This window comes from Ascaphus truei, chromosome 3 (genome assembly GCF_040206685.1).
Source record: "Ascaphus truei isolate aAscTru1 chromosome 3, aAscTru1.hap1, whole genome shotgun sequence".
In the NCBI taxonomy this organism is placed as follows: domain Eukaryota; kingdom Metazoa; phylum Chordata; class Amphibia; order Anura; family Ascaphidae; genus Ascaphus; species Ascaphus truei.
Window position 1 is genome coordinate 256373492 of NC_134485.1, and position 17851 is coordinate 256391342.

The window sequence follows — 17851 nt, forward strand, 5'->3', positions numbered from 1 at the left end:
CCCTGATAAAGACAGTCTGAAGAAAACACTTGTTTGGAAAAGGAAGGATTTTCCAGAGGCATGAGAAGCAAAAAAAAAAAAAGGCGATTTCCAAACCTTTACAGTGCGTATCGACAAATTTGTTTAGAAAATGAGACTGTTCACTTATGTACACGAGTTTATTTTCTGGCTGGCTACGTGTGATCGCAACCTAAAGGCTAAAATTGCTCCACATTTTACATTCTCATTGTTATGCAGATTTTTCCAACTACAATCATTTTACAGCTATAAAAAATATAAAGCAAATGTAAACAAAAAATGCAGATAATGCACGATCCACTGTCACCAAACCGGTCATAAAGTCTCCATAGAAAGCTCTATAAAGGAGATGAACATGTTTAGTACTTTGTAAACGTTACAATGTATTCTAATATATAGTAAAGGGGGGAGGGGAGGGAGGAGGGGGGAGGGGGGAGGGGGGTGTGGGAGTTCCACAGGTAAGGGGCAGGGGGAAAAGGTTTAAGACGAGAGAGCAGTACTGGTGAAAGGAGTGGAGAGGAGACAATTATGGGTAGAGCGCAGGAGACGTGCAGGGGCACAGTGAGAGATCAGAGCTGATATGTAGGGAGGAGCAGATGAGTGAAGAGCCTTGAAGGTAAGGAGGAGAACTTTGTAGGTGATCCAAAATTTGATGGCAAGCCAGGAGAGGGCTTTTGAAAGGAAATGAACAGAGACTGTTTTGGGAGAAAGTGAAATTATTCTAGCAGCAGCTTGTGGAAAAATTGCAAAGGAGAAAGTTATAAGGCAGGGCCTGTTAGTAATGTTACAATAATACGGACCGGAGAGGATAAGGGCATGCATTAGAGCAGGGGTGCGGGTCTTCGGCGACGCTTCGCCATGGCAACGTGGCGTCATTTGACGCAGCGGGGCCATGTGACGACTCGTGTCTCCATGGCAACACATGGAAAATGACGTGGCATGGTCACGTGACGTCACATGACCCGGGACGTCATTTGACGCCGAGTCATTGGGAGGGGGGGCGGGCGGCGCAAACGCTGTGGCTCCCGGGCAGGGGGGGGTGCAGCTCAAGAAGTTTGCGCACCCCTGCATTAGAGCTTTAGCAGTATATTGGCAAAGGTAAGGGAGAATCTTAGCAATATGACAGAGTAAGAAGCGACCAATTTTAGCCATGCTATGAATATGAATTAATTAAGAAAACGTAGTCAAATGTCACTCCTAGGAAATGAGCTTTGGCGACAGGATAGATCAGTGATTCCCAACATTTTTTGTTTGGAGGAACTCTTACTCCCTCATTTTCTCACTCACTCCCCACTCTCTCCTCTCACTCACCCCTACCTTCCATCAATTACCCCACGCTCACTCAATCCCCCCACAAAATACATACCAAAAAAAAAACACACACCCTAAATACATATAACCACACCCCACAATACATTATAAAAATACCCTGCCAATACATATTAAAAAGAACCCCGCCTCCCCAATACATATTAAAAGAATTGGACCGCACGAGTAAAATCACCATCCTCATATCTCCCCCGGCACCCGTCATCTTTCTCATATCTCCCCCAACACCCCTCATCATCGTCATATACCCACCCCCCTGCATCTCATCAATCCCCCCTGCATCGAACATCATTTCCCCCCTCCACCCCAGCCCCGGAGCACACAAGCAGAAGCCACCACGGATAACCCTCTCTCCCCCCCTCCCCCCCGATCACACAAACAGAAGCCACCACAGATCACCCTCTCACCTCCCCCCCCAGAGCCCACAAGCAGTAGCAGCCACCACGGAAAGCCAAGATCTCCCTCTCCCATATGCATACCTCAGGCGGCGGCAGCAGGCAGAAGGCGACAGCAGTGGGCAGGAGGCTTGAGGCACGAGGACTGCACGCGCTCTATAGTAGCAGGCACCGGAAGTGCCAGACTGCTAGAGAGCGCTCCTAGGGAGGAGGAGAGCCAAGAAAGCTGTTGCGGGCCGCAGTGAGTGCGGACGGCTCGGCAGAACCCCTGGGACTGCTCCACTGAACCCTGGTTGAGAATCACTGGGATAGATGGTAGTACTGTTTACGGTTATGGAAAAAGGGGTCAGGTTTAGGGGGAAAATGTGAGGAGCTCAGTTTTAAACATATTATGTTTAAGGTGGAGGAGCACCATCAACGAGGATATAGATGGGAGTCAAAGACTTAGGAATGGATTGCAGGAGTGAAGGTTGGGGCAGACGGATATATCTACGTATCACTGCATAGAAATGATACCCAAGACAAAGGCGTTTATGAGGTCACCAAGTGATTGTGTGTAGAGAGAAGAGAGGTCCCCGAACAGAGTCCTGAGGTACACCAACAGGCAAACCAAGAGGAAACTAAGACATGTTAGCTACAGAGATTGAAAATGTGCGCAGAGAGAGGCGTGATGAGAACTATCATGCAGGTCATTGGATACATAAGTGAGGAAAGTCTCAGTTCAGTGAGCTGTACAAAGGCAAAATTATAAAAGGACCCAGGAGGGCATAGGAGTTAAGAAAGTTGATACGAGGGAAAACAAGACATTTTAGCAGTTTGGAGGCAAAAGGCAGGAGGGATAAAGGGCAGTAGTTACTAAGGCACATACAGGTAGGGCCTGTGGTGTTTGAGAATAGGTGTGACCACAGCATGCTTAAAAGGAGGAGGGGAAAATAAATGTCAGAGGACAGGGAGGTATTCAAGATATGGATGCGAGCAGGACAAAGACAGGAGCAAGACTTCTGATAAGGTGTGCGGGTATAGGATCGAGAGGGCATGTGGTAGAGGGAGAAGAGAAAATCAGCTTAGAAACTTCCAACAATGTAACAGTATAAAAGTCAACAGTATATGAAGGTTTAGGAAGAAGCAGAGCAGGGTGGGGGGGGGGGGGGAGGGACAGAAGGAATCTCATTGTTGATTGCCAACCACTTTAAAGGCAAGGTGGATGCTAAGTCTTGAAGAGAATGAAAGGAAGGAGGACAACTAGGTCGGAGATGGGAATCAAATACAGAGAAAAGAGGGCGTGAATTGGACTTGTAAGTGTTGACGAGTGAGGAAAAGTAGTGTTGTTGGGCCTTAGAGAGAGCATAGTTAAAACCGGAGAGGAGACATTTATAGTGCAGAAAATCAGCCCGAGTGTGAGATTTCCTCCAAAAGCGTTTAGAGGAGCGAGTACAGGTGTGAAAGAAGCTGGTTTGTGAATTTAGCCAAGGCCGTGGGTTAAAGACAGGTGTGCCAGAGCCGAGAAGGGGCATACACATCAAGAGAGAATAGAGTTGACAAGATTGTCAGGTTCAGAGGAAGGAGAGAGATGAGAGGTTCGTGTTCGGGGGAGATGCCAGAGCAAACAGGTCAATGGAGAGAAGGTCTCAAGAGAAGTGAGTAGAACAGGTAGGAGGGGGGTGAGGGGAATGAGTGATGGTGAATAATAGGATGTAATGGTCAGAGAACGGAAAGTGTGAGATAGAGGAATCAGAAAGGGAACAAAAACACAAGATAGACAGCACTAAGTAGGGCTAACACAAGCGGCTAAATGATGTGACATGGAACAAGGAGGAACCCTGTTTCCTCCACACAATCAGTAAACACTATGTTCCCAGCACTCAAATGACAAGTGGAATAGGAATAAGCCAAACTGATTTAATCAGAGAAATAGTACACAAACCCCCAGAGGGCTGGGTGTAAGTAGCACAAAAGTGCGTGACATATAACAAGAAGGGAAGGATGGGAAAAGGAGAAGCAAAGGAAGGGAAAATCCCAGGGGAAACAAGGGGGAGGGGTAATACAGGGGACGGGGGGCAACCCCTTCTTCAGGCCCATTCCCAAAGATCAGAATGACCGATGGTACTTCCTTTGGACCCTGTTAAAAAGCTCCCTACAGACTAGTGAACATCCAGATGCGTATTGTAAAGAATCAAAAAAATGCATGTCACTCCAGATGGAAACAATGGAATAAGTGGGTATAGCACCTATAGTGGTATACGGAGGGATGGTGGGCTCCTGAATCCAAGTACAGTGAAGGCCTATATAGGCAATATGGGGAGCTCACCTATCCCGTATATACAACACTGTTTAATAAATCTGTTTAACAACTACATAGAGGGTTCTGAACACAAGGTCAAAGAAGTCAATGCAAAAGTTCTCTACAGCCCAGTACAAGTCTGCAGCAGTGGAGGGAAGGTTCTCCAGGCTGTGGGAAGTCGATCCGCATCGTACCTCTGGCTCCGTCTCTCGCCCCCTAAGGAGAGGTCGTGTAGAACCAGAGCCTTGTTAAGCAGAGAGCGGACCTTCCCGAGGGCACAGAAGAAGGGAAGAGGAATAGGGATTACGTTAGATGGATTAACTCCTTAGCAGGGAAGGTAGAGATGGCAGGGGGGCGTGGGTGATAATAGGTGTGTATATGGCCAGGTCTAGGATTAGGAGAGATATACCCAGCAAAGGGGAGGCGTAGAGCGGGAGAAAGGAGGTGAGAAGAGGATTTGTACCTGTGCTTTTTTATTGAGGTGTACAGAAGTAGCTGGGATACAGGTATGTAAATAGGGGTGCAGTGTCTGGGCACAGGCAAACATGGATGGAAGGAGAGATGAAAAATGTGGATAGGATGAGAGAGTCAGGAAGTTGGAGGGAATAGAAAAGTTTATGAAAGGAGTGATGTGAATGTTGAAAAGTCTTTGGGAACCACCGTGAGAACCACAGCCGTAGAAGAAATTCCAACAAAGTAAATATTCATATGCAACTCCGACTGCGTATGTTTATCAGCGTTTTACAATGTGGATTTGACAACATTCTTTCATTATGGCTTGATAAGAAGTTTGGGGAATACCGTATCCCTAAGGGGATAAGGATAATCTTCCTGTATGCTTGCCAGAGTGTTCTCATCGCTACAGCAGCTTGAATAATGGGATGTGGACTTTCCTGTAAGTAGAGGAAACAGATGGAGACCGAGAGATTTGTCACAACCCTCTATCGTGACGCCATTAATCTGAGGCAAGCTGCTGTAAGGATGGCCATGCAGCTCACATAGCACTGAGTACGTACGTGTTTTACAGAATGAAGCAGTACATCCTCATTTATACCAACAGAATAAAAAAAAACTTGCAGCATTACCAATGCAGTACTGCATGTCACAGAATGCATTTACATGCTTAGCTCAAAGTCTAGGTAGTCGAGTTGGTCCTAAAGTAAAGGAACCAACATGACAAATCTTCATAGATTAAAAATACAGTACAGGCATACCCCGCATTAACATACGCAATGGGACCGGAGCATGTATGTAAAGCGAAAATGTACTTAAAGTGAAGCACTACCTGCTTCCCACTTATCGATGCATGTACTGTACGGCAATCGTCATATACGTGCATAACTGATGTAAATAACGCATTTGTAACAGGCTCTATAGTCTCCCCGCTTGCGCACAGCTTCGGTACTGGTAGGGAGCTGGTGTTGCTGTTCAGGACGTGCTGACAGGCGCATGCGTGAGCTGCTGTTTGCCTATTGGGCGCTATGTACTTACTCGCGAGTGTACTTAAAGTGAGTGTCCTTAAACCGGGGTATACCTGTATACAAAGAATTTGAAACATCACAGGTTAAATCTTTTAAACGGTTTTTGTAAAATTTCCTGGAGAGTATACGGAGTAAATGTTCCACATTGTACTCAAATTGAAAACCTTCTAACGGGATTTATTTTCATGGCCTCTTTTGCGAGCATAAAAAAAAAAAATGGACCCAGTGATGTTAGTCTTTACTATGGAAAGACCCACAACTCACAAAAAGCATGTCACATGTAGCGAGGTGGAAAAAATGTGCACTTACTTACAGGCTTGGTAAATACGGAGACTGTCCAATCTGCAGAAAAAGTTGCACCTTCACACCACTCATTCAGCAACTACAATGTGCTGATCAATTTAAAAAAATGACTCTAAATTGAATTACTCTTACAAACAATAGGGTGGTATTTCAGTATAAATTATGCATATTTTCACAAAGCCATGTATGATATTTTAAAAAGTGTTGCGAAAGTTCACTATTTAAAAAAAAATTACAAAAATAAAAATAAACTTTAGCATGATTCAGAAATTATTAGTATTATTTATTTATTTTTTTAAAAACCTACAAGACCCTGAGTTTAACGAACCTCGAAAAGTTCACACACATATAGCTATGCGTTTGTTCATAGAGACATTATAACAGACCATCATGTTTTATGCCTGGAGTGATTTCATAAAATCAGCCATACCTTTCCTACACAGTGCACATTGGACTCAGATGTACACATTTCTGTTGCTGCGTTAAGCCAAACAATGCAGGAAGAACGCGAGTGGAACGATCTCACCAATTGCTCTGTAATATGGGATAGCTGGCAGGGCAGCCTACATTACCATTCACTTGTCAACATATGATTCAGCTGTTATTGTCAGTCGTTAGGGTTTCCTCCTAACATTTCTGTGTGTGCAAGGCAGCATGACACATTGAGCACAGTGGTGCAGAGATACCACAACATTATCAAGCAGATATTGGCTAGTGACCGCCACATGGGAAAGGGAGAGCAGTGATTTCATGTGGTGCCAGGGCTGGTCTGAAGAAAGCATTTGCCACCCTTTCATCTTCTCATTGCCAGAGAGGCCACTGTCAGCAAAAGGATTAATATTGTAGTTCACTGACCAAATAAATAAAATAAAAAAGTCTCCACAATAACATTTATACCAGCATCATTATCGAGTGAAGTCACTTTTCCTCCATATCATCCCATGGCTTCAATAAAAACTAAAACATTTAAAATATGCACTCCTCTCTGGCCTTCAATTTCAGATTAGACAGGGAGCACAGTCTCGTAGAGCCACATACCCCCAGAGTCCATACAATTATAGCCTAAACATGTAACAGGTGCTTAGTGCTTTTTAGGCGATTAAAGAACAAACGGTGCTCTTCTATTCATTAGTAAAAGCATAGGTGTACAGACACAAGTGCCGCCACTGAACCTCTCAACTAGTCCAGGGCCCAACAGAATTTACTAAGTAACACATGACCACGCCTGCTAGAAGGGTCACCGCTGTACCCATGTTCCACCTTCACTGCACACCGCTGACAGTAACAGCTTGAAGACGCCAAGAGGAAGTACAGCAGAGAAATACCGGAGAACATTATAAAATAATTCAAAGACACTCACTACGTTGTAATAGCTTTTGTTGATTGCAGACGTGTCAAACCCCTTCGGTGGGCTCTTCAGTGTGGCAGACTTCGGAGACACTGGTTTTTCTGAAGAATAAGAAAAAAGTGACTTGTTAAAAAGTCAATCCCCCTATTAGCGTAATGCCTTTCTTTCCAGCTATTTCAGTCGAACGTCACAAAAGCCACAGCTGTGGCAATTACCCAACAGAGAAAGTCAAGCATATTATTTTGCTGTATAACAGAAGCTGCTGGCTAACCCTACAAATCCCTGTAATTATACCTTATGATATGCAGGTTATTGCTGCTCCTCATGGGAAACTCTACATTAAAAATGATCCACTACAAGTAGACACAACAATGCATTCAACTAAGTAAAGGTAAACTTCTGAAAACCTCACCTGAGTGAGAGGAGACTCCGAGAAGGATATATAGAAAAATTAAAAGAAAGAAGAAGGTGTGTGTGTGTGTATGTGTGTGTGTGTGTGTGTGTGTGTGTGTGTGTGTGTGTGTGTGTGTGTGTGTGTGTGTGTGTGTGTGTGTGTGTGTGTGTGTGTGTGTGTGTCCTCTAATCAATGTATCTTTCATACGAGAAATTGAACACACAAAACTACAGCTGAATATTGAGATGGGGCCATTCTTACTTGCTGCAGAAGGGGCCATTCTTACTTGCCGGAGAAAGGGCCATTCTTACTTGCTGGAGAAGGGGCATTCTTACTTGCTGGAGAAGGGGCATTCTTACTTGCTGGAGAAGGGGCCATTCTTACTTGCTGGAGAAGGGGCCATTCTTACTTGCTGCAGAAGGGGCATTCTTACTTGCTGGAGAAGGGGCCATTCTTACTTGCTGGAGAAGGGGCCATTCTTACTTGCTGGAGAAGGAGCATTCTTGCTTGCTGGAGAAGGGGCATTCTTATTTGCTGGAGAAGGGGCATTCTTACTTGCTGGAGAAGGGACATTCTTACTTGCTGGAGAAGGGGCATTCTTACTTGCTGGAGAAGGGACATTCTTACTTGCTGGAGAAGGGACATTCTTACTTGCTGGAGAAGGGGCATTCTTACTTGCTGGAGAAGGGACATTCTTACTTGCTGGAGAAGGGGCATTCTTATTTGCTGGAGAAGGGGCATTCTTATTTGCTGGAGAAGGGGCATTCTTACTTGCTGGAGAAGGGGCATTCTTACTTGCTGGAGAAGGGGCATTCTTACTTGCTGGAGAAGGGGCATTCTTACTTGCTGGAGAAGGGGCATTCTTACTTGCTGGAGAAGAGGCCATTCTTACTTGCTGGAGAAGAGGCCATTCTTACTTGCTGGAGAAGAGGCCATTCTTACTTGCTGGAGAAGGGGCCAATCTTACTTGCTGGAGAAGGGGCCAATCTTACTTGCTGCAGAAGGGGCCATTCTTACTTGCTGGAGAAGGGTCCATTCTTACTTGCTGGAGAAGGGGCCATTCTTACTTGCTGGAGAAGGAGCATTCTTACTTGCTGCAGAAGGGGCCATTCTTACTTGCTGGAGAAGGGGCCATTCTTACTTGCTGGAGAAGGGGCCATTCTTACTTGCTGGAGAAGGGGCCATTCTTACTTGCTGGAGAAGGGGCCATTCTTACTTGCTGGAGAAGGGGCCATTCTTACTTGCTGGAGAAGGAGCATTCTTACTTGCTGGAGAAGGGGCATTCTTACTTGCTGGAGAAGGGGCCATTCTTACTTGCTGGAGAAGGGGCCATTCTTACTTGCTGGAGAAGGGGCCATTCTTACTTGCTGGAGAAGGGGCATTCTTACTTGCTGGAGAAGGAGCATTCTTACTTGCTGCAGAAGGGGCCATTCTTACTTGCTGGAGAAGGGGCCATTCTTACTTGCTGGAGAAGGGGCCATTCTTACTTGCTGGAGAAGGGGCCATTCTTACTTGCTGGAGAAGGGGCATTCTTACTTGCTGGAGAAGGGGCATTCTTACTTGCTGGAGAAGGGGGCATTCTTACTTGCTGGACAAGGGGGCTTTCTTACTTGCTGGAGAAGGGGCCATTCTTACTTGCTGGAGAAGGGGCATTCTTACTTGCTGGAGAAGGGGCCATTCTTACTTGCTGGAGAAGGGGCCATTCTTACTTGCTGGAGAAGGAGCATTCTTACTTGCTGGAGAAGGGGCCATTCTTACTTGCTGGAGAAGGAGCATTCTTACTTGCTGGAGAAGGGGCCATTCTTACTTGCTGGAGAAGGAGCATTCTTACTTGCTGGAGAAGGGGCATTCTTACTTGCTGGAGAAGGGGCCATTCTTACTTGCTGGAGAAGGGGCCATTCTTACTTGCTGGAGAAGGGGCCATTCTTACTTGCTGGAGAAGGGGCATTCTTACTTGCTGGAGAAGGAGCATTCTTACTTGCTGCAGAAGGGGCCATTCTTACTTGCTGGAGAAGGGGCCATTCTTACTTGCTGGAGAAGGGGCCATTCTTACTTGCTGGAGAAGGGGCATTCTTACTTGCTGGAGAAGGGGCATTCTTACTTGCTGGAGAAGGGGCATTCTTACTTGCTGGAGAAGGGGGCATTCTTACTTGCTGGAGAAGGGGCCATTCTTACTTGCTGGAGAAGGGGCATTCTTACTTGCTGGAGAAGGGGCCATTCTTACTTGCTGGAGAAGGGGCATTCTTACTTGCTGGAGAAGGAGCATTCTTACTTGCTGGAGAAGGGGCCATTCTTACTTGCTGGAGAAGGAGCATTCTTACTTGCTGGAGAAGGGCCATTCTTACTTGCTGGAGAAGGGGCCATTCTTACTTGCTGGAGAAGGGGCCATTCTTACTTGCTGGAGAAGGAGCATTCTTACTTGCTGGAGAAGGGGGCATTCTTACTTGCTGGAGAAGGGGGCATTCTTACTTGCTGGAGAAGGGGGCATTCTTACTTGCTGGAGAAGGGGCACTTACTTGCTGCAGAAGGGGCCATTCTTACTTGCTGGAGAAGGGGCCATTCTTACTTGCTGGAGAAGGGGCCATTCTTACTTGCTGGAGAAGGAGCATTCTTACTTGCTGGAGAAGGGGGCATTCTTACTTGCTGCAGAAGGGGCCATTCTTACTTGCTGGAGAAGGGGCATTCTTACTTGCAGGAGAAGGGGCATTCTTACTTGCTGCAGAAGGGGCCATTCTTACTTGCTGGAGAAGGGCCATTCTTACTTGCTGGAGAAGGGGCCATTCTTACTTGCTGGAGAAGGGGCCATTCTTACTTGCTGGAGAAGGGGCCATTCTTACTTGCTGGAGAAGGGGCCATTCTTACTTGCTGGAGAAGGGGCATTCTTACTTGCAGGAGAAGGGACATTCTTACTTGCTGGAGAAGGGGCCATTCTTACTTGCTGGAGAAGGGGGCATTCTTACTTGCTGGAGAAGGGGCCATTCTTACTTGCTGGAGAAGGGGACATTCTTACTTGCTGGAGAAGGGGCCATTCTTGCTGGAGAAGGGGCATTCTTACTTGCAGGAGAAGGGACATTCTTACTTGCTGGAGAAGGGGCCATTCTTACTTGCTGCAGAAGGGGCCATTCTTACTTGCTGGAGAAGGGGCCATTCTTACTTGCTGGAGAAGGAGCATTCTTACTTGCTGGAGAAGGGGGCATTCTTACTTGCTGCAGAAGGGGCCATTCTTACTTGCTGGAGAAGGGGCATTCTTACTTGCTGGAGAAGGGGCATTCTTACTTGCAGGAGAAGGGGCATTCTTACTTGCTGCAGAAGGGGCCATTCTTACTTGCTGGAGAAGGGCCATTCTTACTTGCTGGAGAAGGGGCCATTCTTACTTGCTGGAGAAGGGGCCATTCTTACTTGCTGGAGAAGGGGCCATTCTTACTTGCTGGAGAAGGGGCCATTCTTACTTGCTGGAGAAGGGGCATTCTTACTTGCAGGAGAAGGGACATTCTTACTTGCTGGAGAAGGGGCCATTCTTACTTGCTGGAGAAGGGGGCATTCTTACTTGCTGGAGAAGGGGGCATTCTTACTTGCTGGAGAAGGGGCATTCTTACTTGCTGGAGAAGGGGCATTCTTACTTGCTGGAGAAGGGGCATTCTTACTTGCTGGAGAAGGGGCCATTCTTACTTGCTGGAGAAGGGGCATTCTTACTTGCTGCAGAAGGGGCCATTCTTACTTGCTGGAGAAGGGGCCATTCTTACTTGCTGGAGATGGGGCCATTCTTACTTGCTGGAGATGGGGCCATTCTTACTTGCTGGAGAAGGGGCCATTCTTACTTGCTGGAGAAGGGGCCATTCTTACTTGCTGGAGAAGGGGCCATTCTTACTTGCTGGAGAAGGGGCCATTCTTACTTGCTGGAGAAGGGGCCATTCTTACTTGCTGGAGAAGGGGCCATTCTTACTTGCTGGAGAAGGGGCCATTCTTACTTGCTGGAGATGGGGCCATTCTTACTTGCTGCAGAAGGGGCATTCTTACTTGCTTGGTGATGCAGCGGAGATCACATGCCCAATGGCATAATATCACACACCGCAGCTACTGTGTCATGTAATTACAAGGTCAACTAAGAAAGCAAATTAACGTCTCACTCAAAACCCCGATCTGTCAAAAAGACGAACTTCTCCTGAAACAGGAAAAGGTGCGCGCTTAAATTACTATTCAGAATCATGCACAAAAAAATGACAAACAATTAAAACGCTGAACAGATGAGGGACATATCATGTAGATGAGGCACTTCCTAACAAGAAACCTTATTGTATTATACAACGGTTAATACCAAAATGTCTTTCCTCATCTGCGCAAGCGTTATTTCTCGATTTAGTACGTGGCGAGTGCGTGTAATTAATTACAAGGTCACACAAGATAGCTGGCTTTACACAAACATTACCCCTCACAAGCACATAATGAGGAAGTAACAACTGAAGCAAATAGGTCCCCCTCCACTGGAACACAGCCCAAATCTATGCAATAGGAGACAGCTGCTGGGCGACAGCAACAGGGATCTCTACACAAGAGTTAAATGGCAGACTCTCAAAACCCTGTTCAATTACACGGTGTGTACTGTACATACAGTCAATGTGACATTGTTAGGCCAATCTGGGCCTAAAGCATTTCTAAATTTCAAATGACGCTCCTTCCAACCCCCTGAATGCAGAGAATAAACTCGTAACCACAGCATCAGCGTTAGAACAAGCTTGGAAAAGAGAGGACAAACTACGGTCATGGGACTTCTGGTAATCTCACCACCCCAAGCAGCAAGCCACTGTGACTATAGGGGGTCTGTACCCCTTAATGCTGTTGGAGATGCACTGTATTGTGTTATTTACTCCTTCAATACCTGTGGAAGACGTTTTGTCAATTGAAGGAGATGAGTTAGAAAGAATTTCAGGGGAAAGGATGTCCAGAAAATAGCAGGAAACAAGAAAGCTCAACCGCACCGTATGCTCACTTCTTAACTACCGCATCCCACTGTGCCAGAAATACAAATATCCACCCGGTTTAAAGGGTTAATAAAACATGTGCTGCAGAGATATAATAGCACGGATAGCAAAGGAAGCTGGGAAAGCTCTCTGTCCCGTGACTTTTCTATTATATTTATTTTTTCCCCCACTACAATCAGGGACATGACGCTTAAGGTGCCGTCTTTTATGTCTGACTGAAGTGAATAGCTACCCTTTCCCAAAATCGTCCAGCAACTCCTCCTCACGGTATGTGTACTTTGTGGCACACAACCAGACCTGCTTAGCTTTTGGCGACTTCTGAGTAATAATTATTCTCCTCACCTCCTAACCCAAAAGTGACACAGTTGACACCAACACATAAGAGAAAAAACACCCCTCAGAGAGCAGAGCTGAAATGTATCCACTCTTAGGCCTTTTGTCCTGTAATAAAGATTTATGCACTCAACATGTCCTTGCCAAAAACTGATTGTTGGATGGTATTGCAAATTTTCAAAGACTGAGCTATCATGGCCTGGATTTTGATAGCAGTATTTATATAGATATAGATAAAATAAACACATTGCTTTATAGTGAAGACACCAAACTGAATTGTTCTGTAGCTCAAAACACAAGGCCTGAAATAAACTATTTAACACATGCTTTAACTTTGTAAACTTCATTTATAAACCGCTTGAATTTTATGTTCAAAAGTAGCAAAAGGTTATGGAGGGAGTGGATATTGGGCAACATTTCCTTTCTGTTATACATCCTGTAAAATAGGAGGCGGACTTATTTTTAGCCTAAATAGTACCCAAAATGACATGGGTGATAGCTGGCCAAGCAGGAACATCCTTGAGGTTAATAATAGGGGGCGGTTTTGTTATTACAACGCAGGATATTTAGGCTGCAGTATCTCAGGGAGCGTGAGAGATGATTTATATCTGTGTGGACTCTGGTAGAAAAGGTGGAGTTAAGTCTGAAAGATTTCTGCATGTGTGTCAATTGTTTTTGTTGTTCCTGTTGGTAAGTGTCTGAGACCCAGCATGGAGAGAGGAATGATCAGGTGTTCAGTTAGTTCTCCAAACAAGTACACACACAATCCCAGCAATCTCTAACCCCAGACCCCTAACAAGTAGTCAGGATTTATATTACGATTTTTTTAATTTGCGACACTAGACTGAAATATGCAAAAAAAAAAAAAAAGCGTGCATCATAAGATAGACTAACAAGTATGAGCCTGATTCATATATGTACTTTTATTGCGCAATTTAAAAAAAGAATAAAAAAAATTGTGTGTGATACGGCTCCTGATCTGACATGGTTATTGACTTGAATGTATCATGGACAAAGAGTGAGGCCATATTAAAAAGTCTACTGGGTCGTTCACTCTAAGGCTGGGGCCATGTTACCGCAGACCGTGTGGAGGCGTCCGCACACTGAGCGAACAGTCTGCCTTAATGTAGTGTTCGTGTCCATGAGGCGTGCGGTCGCGTCTGCGCAGAAGCAGGCGCGTAAGAAAATCAGTTAAACTGATTCCTCAGCGCGACAGACGGGTCACGTGAGCAGTTCACCCAATGAGGGCAAACCAGCTCTGTGACGTCACTGGCACGCCCCTACACACGCCCATGGATGGCGCGCGTACCATGGCCAAAAAACGCAACCGCTTCAAGCGGGTGATGTCACGGCCGCACGCCTATGCACGGGCGAAGGAACTATGGACCTGGCCTAAGGCTGTGCTTATAGTCCTGGCTACGGCGACGCAACTTTGTGACGTCATCCATCGCCGTTGTAATAGCGATTCCTGCTTATAGTGCAGAAGACAAGAGACGGTGAACGGGGGGCATGGCGGGGGCGTGGCCATGAGCGGTTCGCCCTCATTGGCTGAACCGCTCACGTGCCGGTGACGTCACGCGGCGATCACCGAAAAAAGCTAAATCTATTGGACTTCAGCGACTTTGGTCGTGGTTGCACACTATAGGCGCATGCGATGGATTACAACTATTTCTTTTGATGTGGTGCTCCGTTGCCAGGACTATGAGCGCAGCCTAAGAAATATGATTTGGAACAGGGCAAATTCTCACAGATAAAATACATGGTTTCCTGGTAGAACATTTTATAATAAAGCCCTGTGAAGGTTGCGCTTTGTGCGCAGTATGGCAACCAAGGAGTTAACCTTCTTGCTAAATGCTTTTAAATTCCACCTTGCATGAGGGCCCTAAAAAAGTATCGTATCATTGATTTATTGGTAATGAAATAATTAAGGAGGTACTCTGTCTTCTTAAGACAACAGTTTTGCAACGTCCGCTGATGCTTTATTCTACAAGGAGAGGTAGGCCTGAGCATTGTATCGCAGGTACTGTGACTGAGGCTCGGCGCCCTCATTCCTTATAACCAAAAGGTTAGGCAAATGACACTTTCATAACATTACAGATTTGAATTCATGTTCTGCACAACTCTTCGTAATGCCACATACTGTATAAGTCTGTAAAGCGCAAAAGGTATTTTGTCATCTAATGTAAAAATGTGTAGCATTACACTGACAAATCGATTTCACCCTTAAGGTTTTTAAAGAATCATTTTACATTGCACCTGTGTATTAACCAGAGGTTAGCAAGAGTAGGATGAGCCTGGTGCCATGAATCTATTATTCATTGAGAAGGAGTTATTCCATCATTTATACTTCCTGATTAAACTAATAATTACATACCGGTTCACCTCAGAAACCTCAGGTCATAAATGGTCCCTGGTTAAGGGAAAATGGCAAACGACTGAGAGGACACAATCCTACAGACCTGAGAGAGACTCCAGATACTTTGACAGACCAAAGAATTGTGCGATATAAGAATTGGCCACACAAATCATAGTTAACTGTGTGCATCTTGTACTTTCAAATCACAACCTCCTGGGAGGTCACTTTATGTGAGAACGTATAGGCTCTCTCGTTTACTCCTTAATGCAGGGGTGCACAAACTATTAGAGATGCGCCCCCCCTGCCTTCTTCCGCCTGTGCTCGCGCCCCCCTCAACTCCTTCCGGCGTCAAATGATCCCCGGAGTCATTTGACGCCGTGTTGCCACGGCGACGGTCATGTGACGTGACATGGCAGCATCATTTGACGCCGCATTGCCATGGCGACGCGTCACAGCAGCCTTCTGAATCAAGGTTAGTTGAGTTGCAGGGGTCTCACGCGATCCCCCGTCATTTAATTTAAATGCCTCCGGGAAGAGTGCGGGACCTCTGCAACCGCCCGCACCCACCAGAAAAATCTCTCGCCCCCCCAGTTTGCACACCGCTGCCTTAATGGATGAGTGAGCAAAGACAACTAGACTTGGTGGCCACTTTGGGTATGTTTTTTGTTTGTGTGTTCTCTCTCCACAGGCCGATTCTGCTGACATTTTGACGGTACCTCTCTGCAATCCTAACTTAGATCTGCCAGAAGTTTCAACCGAAAATCGGTGCAGCCCCCATCTTGGGATTCATGTTCTGTGCTAAAAAAAAATGTAAGCCGTATATCTCATCGACTGGATTCTTGATACAAAAACGTTGAAATGTATCGTTTTGCAACTTGTACAACATTTCAGACAATTTGCTTAAACCGTTTAAGGGAAATGAAATATTTAAAGTGAAACTAGATGGGTAGCCACGGTAACACACACTGTACAATAACAACCTGTAGATTTACTTTGACATATATGTGGCAGTGATAATTATTCACTGCACAATAGGTTTTTGATTGGTTTTCCACGGTAACTGGAAAATATAGTATCAGTATAACTATTCATATATCATGGCCTTCTTGAGAAATGAGTTTTGTGTGATGCTTTTTGTTTTTCAACTTTTACAGTTTTTTGCAAATGAGATTGTTACATGGACGTGCTTTGCAGTTTGTGATATTATATTAAATGTATTTCATTTCAAGTCGCAACAATGTGGGAGTTAAAGAGGTATTCAGTATTTACATGTTTGTTTGACTTTAAGTCAGCGCCTGGTCGTTGTGACAGACAATAACCGGCCTTTCTGGACAACTTTGTTGCCGGTGCCTCGACTGTCCGTGGAAACCAGGCTTATTTATCAGCTCTTATAATAATCGCACAATAGTGCGAGAATTAAACTGGCAAAACATTACCGTTTTTAACTGAAGTTTGAGAATACTAAGACACTTTGATGAGAAAATCCCACAAGCTGATGGCGTTTCAAAATTTGTTTTTCCTGTGGTACTTTCCGTGCCATATGTTTAGAAAAAAAAATGGGGTTGTAGACAGTGCTTCTACGGCAGCCAGGGATTCTGGGTAATGACATGCAAATGAGCAGTGTGTCACTCTTCACTTTGTGTTATGAATCTTTGTCCGATTAGGTTTACTCGCTCATTAAAACAACGTGGTACAAAATATAGCGTTTTTATAGTTTTGGATACTATCTAAGCCTATGTACATTAAGTATTTTTGCAGTCTTTTTCCTGTAACAAGCCCATTTTGTTCTATTAAATAATATAAATTAGGTAATGTCTTTGACGTCCAAAATTAACTAATTACCTTTGAAGGGATTGCCCTCATTTTCAGACACGTTTTGCTAAATTGTGTTTTCGTCTGAGGACCAGGTACTTCAAAAGTGTCAGCCCTTAAACTAATCCTGGTGGTGGCAGCATAACTGGGGTGTAGTGCAACGGTTTCGGGGCGCGAGGGCTCATTTATAGTCCCCTCTGGGGAGGGGCGTAACCTAGTTGTGGTTAACCCTTTACACACACGGGTACACACTAAAGATTTTATTTTATATTTCAGCTGCCAACATTTAAAAAAAAGAGTGAAATATTCCCCCTCTCTCTTGTTCATAATGTCACTAAATGTACGTATCACTTTTTCTTTTCATTAGGACAACGTTTCAAACTACCATTCCACTGCATCAGCCTTTACAATGTCTTTTCAACACCTTTTAACAGAAGATGCCTGCAGCACATCGTAACTGAGCATCGTTCTCCAGCACTGAACTTTTTAGAATGACATCCCGGAGGTAACACAAACTATACGTACCAGATGACTTTATTTCGCGGACATAGTTGCTTGGGAACCATCCCGTTTTGCCGCTGTAGGCGCCCTCCCACCAGCCACCATCCTCCTGCCGCGTTACATGGATTATATCTCCCTTGGAGAAGGACAGCTCGTCTTCGTTGGTTTGCTGGAAATTAAACTTTGCCCTCACCATGATCGGATGGTTGCCGTTATCGGTCATGTCCTGGAAGAAGAGAGGGAAAAAGTTGTAAGGAACATCAGCGTGCACCATAGGACATGTGCTCAGTCAGTTTGAAAAAGTTCAGCTGCCGTACACCT

General features: G+C 45.2%; 1 protein-coding gene across 2 annotated transcripts in view; it reads right to left on the bottom strand.

Annotated features, from left to right (window-relative positions):
* Positions 1 to 17851, bottom strand: part of ARHGEF7 (Rho guanine nucleotide exchange factor 7) — a 184315-nt gene that overhangs the window by 94615 nt on the left and 71849 nt on the right. For both annotated transcript variants that reach the window (XM_075590690.1, XM_075590691.1), the window contains exons 5-6: positions 17555 to 17756; positions 7168 to 7256 (exon numbers count right to left, since the gene is read on the bottom strand). In XM_075590690.1, the coding sequence (XP_075446805.1) occupies positions 7168 to 7256; positions 17555 to 17756 (291 nt within the window). The remainder of the gene's footprint in view (positions 1 to 7167; positions 7257 to 17554; positions 17757 to 17851) is intronic.